The sequence below is a fragment of the Procambarus clarkii genome, chromosome 37 (genome assembly GCF_040958095.1).
Source record: "Procambarus clarkii isolate CNS0578487 chromosome 37, FALCON_Pclarkii_2.0, whole genome shotgun sequence".
Lineage (NCBI taxonomy): Eukaryota > Metazoa > Arthropoda > Malacostraca > Decapoda > Cambaridae > Procambarus > Procambarus clarkii.
In genome coordinates this window covers 18,550,069-18,560,893 of record NC_091186.1, presented here as the reverse complement: position 1 = coordinate 18,560,893, position 10,825 = coordinate 18,550,069, and the positions used below count along the sequence as shown (strand labels likewise).

General features: G+C 45.1%; 2 protein-coding genes across 2 annotated transcripts; both read right to left on the bottom strand.

Annotated features, from left to right (window-relative positions):
• Positions 1 to 1,165: 1,165 nt before the first annotated feature.
• On the bottom strand, positions 1,166 to 9,723 carry LOC138372046 (trypsin-1-like). The gene is made up of 5 exons (XM_069337185.1): positions 9,335 to 9,723; positions 5,725 to 5,833; positions 3,737 to 3,901; positions 2,788 to 2,925; positions 1,166 to 2,027 (listed from the first exon to the last, which is right to left on the bottom strand). The coding sequence occupies exons 1-5, from the start codon at positions 9,395 to 9,397 to the stop codon at positions 1,228 to 1,230; spliced, it is 1,275 nt and encodes a 424-aa protein (XP_069193286.1). The 5' UTR covers positions 9,398 to 9,723; the 3' UTR covers positions 1,166 to 1,227.
• Positions 9,724 to 10,027: 304 nt separating this feature from the next.
• Positions 10,028 to 10,825, bottom strand: LOC138371849 (proline-rich proteoglycan 2-like). The gene has a single exon (XM_069336880.1). The coding sequence runs from the start codon at positions 10,823 to 10,825 to the stop codon at positions 10,028 to 10,030; it is 798 nt and encodes a 265-aa protein (XP_069192981.1).

The following is a 10,825-nucleotide window of genomic DNA, read 5'->3' as shown; positions in this document are numbered from 1 at the left end:
AAATCAAATTAACGTGATGTATTAATGAGAAAATCAGTTGGAACCATGAGGAGGATTCGAACCCTTTCATGGTTAGTGATACACATATACAAACAGGTATATGCCAGTGTTAAACACTCACTTATATTACAGAGATGGCCGTCAAGAAAACACGCTTTACTTCCAAGTTCATTTGAACACTGGCTTTATCAGTTAGGTTAACTCTCACAGGTTGTTCACTTATGTTAACTCTCACAGGTTGTTCACTTATGTTAACTCTCACAGGTTGTTCACTTATGTTAACTCCCGAAGGTTGGTCAGATTAATTCCTTCCGACTGGCCAGTTAGGTTAACTCCTTCAGGTTAGTCCGCCTCACCCGTGCTCTTCCTTACGGGCCGTCTCCGTCTACTAATATTTCCTCCTCTGGCACTCTAACCTTTCCTTCTTTACTCTGTTGATCCTGCCTTCATCCTCTCCAGCACGATTCTCCCACACCAAGATACCAAGTACCAGCCTATCCCACACTGCCACACCCTACCACACCCTGCCACACCCCGCCCCACACCCCGCCCTACACCCTGCCACACCCCGTCCCACAGCCTCACACTCTACCACACCCCGCCCCTTTCGACCTGAGACTGATTTGATTGTTGCCGGCAGAGGCTTTCTAGTTTATTGTTCACCCCATACTCAACCTGTGAGCGGTAGCGCAAAAAGAATTACAGAAAGCACACAGACCTCAACGGAGATTATTACATTAACACTTTCATATATCCTTCACAAAATATAATTATACGAGGGGTGTACAGAGTCAGGTGGTCGGATACAACTAGTTATCGTAGGAGTGAGTGTGAGTGACCTTGTTGGGTCTCCCTTATCTATGGAACACACGTGACCTTCTTGCTATGAGTAGAGGAAATTGCTTGTTGACAAACATTATGAGTGAGACATGAACAATAAGAAGGTAATGAGAGCTAAACAACACACACACCAGAAGATGAGGAGACGACGACGTTTCGGTCCGTCCTAGATCATTATCAAGTTCGACTTGATAATGGTCCAGGACGGACCGAAACGTCGTCGTCTCCTCATCTTCTGATGAGTCGTTTCGTCATCATATCTTGAAGTCACACGTTATTGTGACTCGTCGTCTGCATTAAGAAGGTAATAACAATACTCTTGCCGTGTTTGCAGTAAAAATCATAAATATATTCACGTAATGTACAAAACATCTTTTTATAAAACGTTTAATTACAAAAAGTGTCTTCAACGTTGGCCATAATCCACTCGAGGTATGATGTGACGCGGGTGTAAACACCAGGGGAGCCGGGGAGACCACAGCCGAAGCCGAAGGACGTGACGCCGACCAGGACGTGGCGATTACCCTGCATCACCGTCAGAGGTCCCCCGGAGTCTCCTAGACACGAGTCCTTCCCTCCTTCTTCCTCGCCAGCACACACCATATGCGGCGATATTTTTATACTGCCAACCTTCTTTCCCTTACATTCCTTATCCAATATGGTGAGAGCCACTTCTCGCACGACGTCCGGCTGCCGCTCTTCGGCAATGTAAGTGACGCCCCAGCCGTACGCCATCCCCGTGACGCCCTCGTACAGGTTGCTGGGGTCGGTGGGCAGGCAGGCGGCCTTTACCTGAAGATGAGAGGTCAGATCCAGGGCTTGGGCGAGTCGGACCAGCCCTATGTCGTAGTAAATCTCGAAGAAAGAGTAATCCTCGTGTATAATTATTTTGTCCACGTCTACCAAGGAAGTGACTGTAGGTATGTCATCCTCCTTGGAGGCTTGGTTATGGTCGCCCACGCCCACCCTCAAGTGCTTGGGCTTGAGCACTCTCCCGTTGCTCTGATCATAGAGGCAGTGCGCGGCAGTGAGGATGTAGCGAGAGGTGATGATGCTCCCGCCGCAGTAGTAGGTGTCCCCGCCCTTACGGGTCTTGAGGCCCACCAGCCATGGGTACTTGTGGGGCACCGTCACCTCCATGCCCCCGACGATGCGCTCACCGTTGGATATTCCACACGAACACTTGCCTGGAAAAAAAAATATGCTGAATAATGTCATCCTGGTCTTCATTACAATGGTTTATGTTTTTACTGACAAGGTTTATTATCTCTCCTTCCTCGGAGTAAACCAAAAGCTACTCGAAACCAAAAGATGCAAGTAGCACCGGCTATGGTGACCCCGTAATGGACTTACCTGGCATAGGAGCGGGGCTGTAACTTTTAAACCGTAATTAACTTAATAAATTTATAAAATAAAACAGACAGCACCTGGTTTCCATGGTCCAGGCAGCTTTAAGAAAGTCCATTTCACTAATCTATGTAACCATAGATTAGTGAAGCGGCTCAAGCAAGCACAGCTATAAAGAGATGCGATGGATCTTGGATGTAAAGGAAGAGAAGAGACCATACAAAACAAAAAATATATATTTCTGAGGTGCTAAAATTTGTCTTTGTTTGCACTGCCGTGTCTTCACTTGTAATATAGGTTCACCAGTCGTGTAATGCATTCACCTGCATTGTAAAGTATTCGTGTGCATTGTAACGCTTGAAATATATAGTGATGCCAATTATTATGTACGACTGCGAGACGACAGTGAGGTATGAAAACGACTCACGGCAGGGCAGTTGCACAATCTGTGACGCATGTGTGGAGTGGGAGGAGAAGAACAGAGAGGAGAAGAACAGAAGAACAGTTTGGAGAGTGATCATGTGTACTCTTGAGCTCACGAGGTGCGCTCGATTAACAATGTGTAGAGAGGAGCTCACATGAGTGATCGGTACAACTTACTAGGAACACAGCAGAAGCACTTGTTCCTTTTGCAGGCTTCCTGGAGTATGGTGCCGTGCCGGCAGGCGGTCCACCGGCCCTTGAAGCAGAAGCCTCCTTGAAGCTTGCAGGTCGGCGTCGTCTCACACGATCTGTGGTCTGAAGCGGCGAGCATTAGTATAAACTTTGCCTCTGACCGTCCACCCTGCATCAGACACCTTTCATTGTCCTCATACCACTCTTCATTCATTCCTCTCACCATTCTCCATTCATTGCCTTCATGCAACTCTACCATCATACTAGTCTCTAATCATTATCTGAATACCACTCTTCTTTCATTAAGTATAATGCCTCCGCCATCTCATTGCCTTTAAATTTCGTTTTCTATCAGCTCGGACTAACATAACCCGACCACATCAGAATTTCCATCTTAATAACATGCTTCTAATCCAGGTTCCTGTGTTCCCCACTCGTATGTTTGACATTCAGAGCAGGCAAATGAGTCTGCCTCCGCGTCCCGAAGCCTGACCAGAGTATCGGGTACCACTGAAGAGAGACGGAGAGTAAGGGCTGATCATTCACCCTGACCTAGTACCGGCCACGGGATGGGAATGGGGTGCATAATAAATAAATTAAATGAATGACTTCTTGGAATACGCAGAATGTAATTCTATAAGAATATTATTCCATTAGAATTACAATACACAGATATGTAAGTAATAGGTCAAACATATCTAGGATGAGTCAGTAATATTGTCCACCGACATTTACGAAAGAAAAAACGGGTCTTAAAGAATTGGACTTTGTTAAAACGCGGAAAACTAAGGAACCAAATCGTAGGAACGGAGAAATGTGTGGGCCACACACGCACACAGTTTTAGAGAAAGTGTGTACATATTTCTTAATATCCTGTAATTACAAGAGTGAAGTGGCGCGGAAGGTGGCCGGTGGGGGAGGGGAAGGCACTCACCGCCCAGGCAGCAGGAGCAGAAGCCTTTACAGAGGGTCTTCTCCCGCCAGGTGTTGCACGGGGTCCGGGTCGTCCCGCACTCACCACCAACCCTCGAGCACTTGTTCCTCGTCCGGCACACTTCTCGCAGTTGATCCTTGGACACAGTCGCTCCCACAAGTTTATCTGGTGGGGTCAGACACGTACAGTGAGACATATAATTAAGCAAGGAGCATGTTCACCGGTTGGTGATAATTAGGACAAATTCTCTACACATACACTTCAACATTTCTTTGTTATTATCCCCTCTGTCGTATGAAAAGAGTTAGGTTAGCTTAAATTTGGTGACGTCGCATTCTTTAGGGGGCCTAAATAATGTGTTTTGATGTAGTTTGTGCTGGAATCGTACATCCTTTGATGGGTACGTATCATCTAATCATTTATGCAACCAATATTACCGCCATGAGATTATATTATTAGAGGAAAACCCTAATTTTTCTTCATCTAAAAACGTCGGGCTACACACCATAGAACACACCATAGATTCTGGTCTTCTATCCTGGACAAACAAACAGACTAACTCTTGTAATTCTTATGTTTTAATGGTGGCTGGTGCAGTGTGTGTGTGGTGGATATTCCCTACTTGGCTCTTAAGGATGGTAGAATGTACCTGAATGTGCACAGACAGCTCGCATTCAGGTACATCAAACAATCTCAACTGTTGTTTGAGATTGTTTGATGTGTAATGTTTTGCCAATGACTAACCTTCTATTGTTGTTGTGTCTATCAACTATTTCGGAGTTGGTGATCAGGATACTATAGCCCGTGTGATGATCTGGTTCTGTGTAGAGATTATGTATTTCCTGGTGGACCCTAAATGTTTGTGCATTGTCAGGCACTTTGAAAGATATGTTGTTGTCTTGCCTATATATTGAGATCGTTGGGGCTGACACACCCCAAGTGAGTACGTGAAGGCTAAGATGACATTTATCACTCTCAAGACGTTTAGGCTGGAGTCGGAAGAGTTCTTCATGAGCAAGTTGGCAGTTGTCTTGCTCTTATAATAGACTGTTCAAGTTCAAGTATGTTTATAGAGATAAGAAAGAAATACATCTCAAAGGGATAGAGTAGCTTAGGCTATTTCTACCCCCATAATAGACTGTCAACTCTATCTTCTGCTTGGTATCGGAAGGGGGGGGGGGGAGGGTCCCGTGTCTATCAGTAATGTCTCTCATGACTTTTGTTTTTAATTGCTTTGTGAGCTGTGAAATCGTTTAACAGGTGGAACAGTTGCCGAAGTGTTGGCCATTTCATCAGAAGTATTATGGCGGCTCACCTTCGTGTTAATGAAACTTTTGACGTATACGTTAAAGTGTTATGGTACTGTGTACCCCAGAAGGGGGAGGGTGAGCCCTGGTAATGCAGGTTCGAACCCTGGTGGTGTAAAAGAGTTCTTAAGTAATTTGGGGCTTGGGGGACCACTCAAGCTTCCATATATATATATATATATATATATATATATATATATATATATATATATATATATATATATATATATATATATATATATATATATATATATATATATATATATATATATATATCACGTGACGAGATATGAGCTATATTTTTCCAATGAATGGGAAGGGGCAGTAGGGTATAATGCAGAAGACGATGCTCTCCTGTCCAGGAAAAAAAAACAATCTTATCTGGCTCACCTGGGAGTACATGTGGAAACTTGAGGATCAACAGACGCTCGTCGCCTGGTTTTGTAGGACGTGACTCGCCTGTGACGCATCAGCCGAGATTCAACTGAGATAACTTACCTGAAAGAGCCAACTGCAGACGTGACCTACCAGAAAGAACAGATCATACTTATAACTTGATCACTCCCTGAGAATGAGACGCCACTCACCTAAGGAGCAGCAGTAGTAACTCATCCTTGGGAGGACGGGGGATTAAGGGGCCTCTTAAGCAACTCACCTGGGGTAGCAGACACGTTAACTCACCTGGCGAGGCGCAGCAGACGTGAGGCGGGGCGCAGAGGGAGGGCAAGGTGCGAGCCCAACACAGGTCCCGCTCAACACAAACGCCGCCCAGCGCAACACACAGCCCACCCTGACAAACATCTCCACTCTCAGTACATTACTTGAAACCAGAGAACATGTAAATCACACCAAACATTAGTACCAAAAATACTAAGGATACTTAATATTTAATAAAAAATAATATTATGGACTTAATAAACAATATTTAGGACACTTAAACGCATGCGCAAGTGTTGTCTGCTGGGCACCCGGCGCACGCATGCGCAGGTGTTGTCTGCTGGGCACCCGAGGCACGCATGCGCGGGTGTTGTCTACTGGGCACCCGACGCACGCATGCGCAGGTGTTGTCTGAAATATATTATGGGACAATAATGGAAAACAAGCTTCATATCTAAGCTCATCCTCTTCAGCAAAATTTCTCAGTTATCGACACTTCCGTATTACCTGAGACGATCAATTTGTTAGCGAACACTAATGAACATTTATCGATATTTCTGACAGTGGCAATTTCGGACTGGTTCCCGAAATTGTCGAAACTGACTCCACGTGTCCGTCTGGCCACATGGAGTCCGCGACACCACGCTTGCTCCAATCTTCACTAGATAGCACCACATTTCAAGGATATTATGTTTCAGATATTTCCAGATGTGATTCATGAATGTAATTTTTAAAGTGTTGGATGACGATCAAAGAAAACGGGGAACTAGGTTTCTTTCTCTGTATGATATCTTTGTTGACCTTATTAAGAGATCGTGAGGATTTCCAGGTCGTGAAAAACAGTGAAGCCAAGTCCTTAAATTTGATATCTTGCTGATATTTTGGATCAATTAAATGCATTAATAAGGAACTGCAAGGTGAACAGAAAACTCGTATGGATTATAAAACCGGGCTATTCATGCTCGTGCCACCTCTTGGGTGGCTTAATTTCGTCAATCTATATAATTCTCATATTGGCTACAATGCCAATACTTCTCATACAGTACTTGGTTTGTAGAGTAGTGGAAGAGGTGCGGTGGGATGAAAATGGATCAGTTGTCGGTCAAGCGATACGGCCGTCTCTCTCCCAGAATGCCTCGGGTGAACCCTTCCTCCCACGTCCGGGTGAACCCCCAACCCCTCCCCCACATGCCCGGGTGAACCCCATCATCCCCCACATGCCTGGGTGAACCCCATCATCCCCCACATGCCCGGGTGAACCCCACCCCTCCGCCCGCATGCCCTGGTGAATAGTCACGATCTTGCTCTTGAGAAAGCGTCGTTGATCGGTTTTTCCTTCATATGTTCGTGATCTGTGTTCTCTTACTCGTAAGGTCATATATTTATTTTATTTGTTTATATAAAAATATATATACAAGAGTTCTTACATTCTTGTACAGCCACTAGCACGCATAGCGTTTCGGACAAGTCCTTAATCCTAATTTTTCCCTGGAATACGATTCACCAAATCGTTTAACATCCAGGTACCCATTTACTGCTGGGTGAACAGAGGTTACATTTAAGGATTGGTGCCCAATCAATCTTCCCCGGCCAGGATACGAACCCAGGCCAAAGCGCTCGCCAAGCGCCTGTCATCGTAGTCGGGCTACGAAGTAATCGTACGCGGGATGTAATTTATCGTGTGTTCTGGCTAGATTAGTTGTTCACTCGTGCAAGCTAGAGAAAAGGTGAATTAATACATTTATTTGAACACTTGGGAGGGCATGACAAATGTTCGTCTAACATAAAGTAAGTGAGTATGTACAGGTGTATATGAATAGTGCCTGATAGCACCTGTAGACCATGAAAATAGAAAATCAAAACAATTATTTAAATATTTCACTCTATACACACATGGCTCTGTCGTATCTATAATGTACTTTCATGTTCAAGTTATATCATGTACTATCATGTTCAAGCTATAGTTTTAAGCTAAAAAGACTATATATAACAATATTTTCACTATACTATTACTACAACTGCTGCTACTAGTAGGAGCAATATATCATCCCTCACAATAATACGAAATAATATTTTAAACAATGAGTCTCTAAGGCTCTGAGCCATTAGGCTGCCAACGGTTGTTACTATAAAAAGTACAGAATATCTATCATAATAAAACAAACCCAGCGACGAGGCTTGTGAGCGTTGAGGCTCATCTATGAGCCAAGCAACACTGAGCACATCTGTTGGATTGCATAACAAGAGCGCCTGCGGCACAGTGGCTCGTGTAGTCACTATTAAACCGGGATTCCATACTCCTGATGCCGCTGTTCACCAAGCAGTGAATGAGGACCTGAGAGGCAGGAAACTGTATGTGGTTTGCCTTCTCGGGAAGATCAGTCGGAGAACTTCGACAATTCTTACATGCCTCTAGACGGTCTAGAGAATGCGACACAGCTGCAAAATATGTAAGAATCCCAGTGGATTTGAGACAATGAGAGGTCAAATATTTCAAGCTGCAACACTGGATTTGATTTTGATTGTTGTCGGCAGAGGCGGCTAGTTTACTGTGCACCCCATTCTCATCCTGTGAGTGGTAGCATAACAAAGGATTAGAGAGAGCACAAAAGGTCTTTATCAGACCTCAACTGAGATTATTACATTAACAATTTCATCTATCCTTCACATCTTATAATTATAATGTCAGCTAGTTACAGAGAATGTTCTGTTCAATAGCTATATATTTACAGTTAATCATTATACAGTAATGGTAGGTTTATTTGTTAATACATAATTGTTTGAGCTATGGAGATACTAAAGTCATAGGGAGCTGCTATTTATTATTAGTCTTCACAATACACTACTTGTTTCTTAATCTCATATGTCGTATCTACTGGAAGCGGAATAAGGATACAGTACAAGGATTTCAGGGATTTTATCCTTATCTTGAGGTTATCTTGAGATGATTTCGGGGCTTTAGTGTCCCCGCGGCCCGGTCCTCGACCTGGCCCCCAGGAAGCAGCCCGTGACAGCTGACTAACACCCAGGTGCCTATTTTACTGATAGGTAACAGGGGCATAGGGTGAAAGAAACTTTGCCCATTGTTTCTCGCCGGCGCCCGGGATCGAACCCTGGACCACAGGATCACAAGTCCAGCGTGCTGTCCGCTCGGCCGACCGGCTCCTTAGTAATAAATTTGACATTTCATACAGCGTGAGTTTAGATTGATTTTTAAATGACTCAATTTTAATTTTAAATTCTACATTTAAAACTGAGTATGGAATCTGCCTCCTATAACATCTCTGCCCAGTGAATTCCATTTGTTATCTACCCTGTTCTAATGAATTTATATCCGTTCTATACTATGGCGACCAAAACTGAACAGCATAATGGTATGCAGGCGAGGAGTCACAATAACGGGGCTGAAGTATGTTGACCAGACCACACACTAGAAGGTGAAGGGACGACCACGTTTCGGTCCGTCCTGGACCATTCTCAAGTCGATTGTGAGAATGGTCCAGGACGGACCGAAACGTCGTCGTCCCTTCACCTTCTAGTATATGGTCTGGTCAACAGCATAATGGTATGCTTTTCCAGCAGAACTAAAGGCCCAAGGTAATGCCTAATAATGATTAGGAGAGTGATGAGTTACCTGGTAGTTGGCAAGGGATGGAGAGGCGAGCCCCGACAGCAGAAGCAGGAGGAGCGGTGTCATGCCCCACGCCGCCAAGAAGGTCTTGTCCTAATTTCCGCTCCAGTTACCTCCGGGCTCAGCTGGCCACAGTACCGCGGGCCCCACACAGCCGGCCAACCCACGCTTTTGACATTAAACAGACCCAATAAACTGACGCGGTGATTATTCTAGGGTGAAACATTAATGGAATAGTCAGCGTCGTCATATTCCGCTAGGGGTATCACTAGTTTGTTACTTATAATTTCTCCTTATATAACAAGTTTTTTTTTAAGAAAACCTATGATGTGGGGTGGCTGAGGATGTTATAGGGGGAGACGGAAGAAGTTTTCACCCACCGCCCGTGAAGGCTGACCGCACACTGCCTTGGCAGGTCCCACACAACCCTCTCCAGACTTGCTGCGTCAAGCTTGCTGGAGCAACCATGGAATAGACGATCAAATTGTCTTTGTCTTCCATGTGTACTTAAAACACAAATGTGAGTGTGTTGCCGGGTGTAAGGGCGAATGTGTATAATAAAATTGGTTTGTATTATTATACAATATGTTTCATTAATCATTATGCTTGTCTTAATATATTTTTTCATGGTATTAACGATTGTATAAAAAATTGGCAATCAATGGTTTTTATCGCATCTATTATATCAATGGTTTATCAGAAACCAAAACACTTTTTATGTAACGCGTGTTTATTATATTTAATAATATAATCATACTGGAAATAGTCATTGTAATCAAATCCTAAATCATCTCCAAATAACACTTTAACACTAAGAATATAGATCGACTGGGATATCGATGCTATAAATGTTTCTTTTCGTTTTTTTCGAATCAAACCACAGTGTGAGGCAGTCTTTGATGGTGGCTCTTCTTGATGGTGTGGAGGCCATGGTGTGGAGGCCCTGGTGTGGAGGCCCTGGTGTGGAGGCCCTGGTGTGGAGGCCCTGGTGTGGAGGCCCTGGTGTGGAGGCCCTGGTGTGGAGGTCCTGGTGTAGAGGTCCTGGTGTAGAGGTCCTGGTGTGGAGGCCCTGGTGTGGAGGTCCTGGTGTGGAGGTCCTGGTGTGGAGGTCCTGGTGTGGAGGTCCTGGTGTGGAGGTCCTGGTGTGGAGGTCCTGGTGTGGAGGCCCTGGTGTGGAGGCCCTGGTGTGGAGGCCCTGGTGTGGAGGTCCTGGTGTAGAGGCCCTGGTGTAGAGGTCCTGGTGTAGAGGTCCTTGTGTGGAGGTCCTGGTGTGGAGGTCCTGGTGTGGAGGTCCTGGTGTAGAGGTCCTGGTGTGGAGGTCCTGGTGTGGAGGTCCTGGTGTGGAGGTCCTGGTGTGGAGGTCCTGGTGTGGAGGCCCTGGTGTGGAGGTCCTGGTGTGGAGGTCCTGGTGTGGAGGTCCTGGTGTGGAGGTCCTGGTGTGGAGGTCCTGGTGTGGAGGCCCTGGTGTGGAGGCCCACTATGGTACACACTCAT

Coding starts and splice junctions, on each gene's coding strand:
- LOC138372046 (XM_069337185.1), bottom strand. CDS start 9,397: ATGACACCGCTCCTCCTGCTTCTGCTGTCGGGGCTCGCCTCTCCATCC. Junction 5,834..9,334: donor CATCCCTTGCCAACTACCAG/GTAACTCATCAC, acceptor GATGTTTGTCAG/GGTGGGCTGTGTGTTGCGCT. Junction 3,902..5,724: donor CGTCTGCTGCGCCTCGCCAG/GTGAGTTAACGT, acceptor TGACCCCACCAG/ATAAACTTGTGGGAGCGACT.
- LOC138371849 (XM_069336880.1), bottom strand. CDS start 10,825: ATGAGTGTGTACCATAGTGGGCCTCCACACCAGGGCCTCCACACCAGG.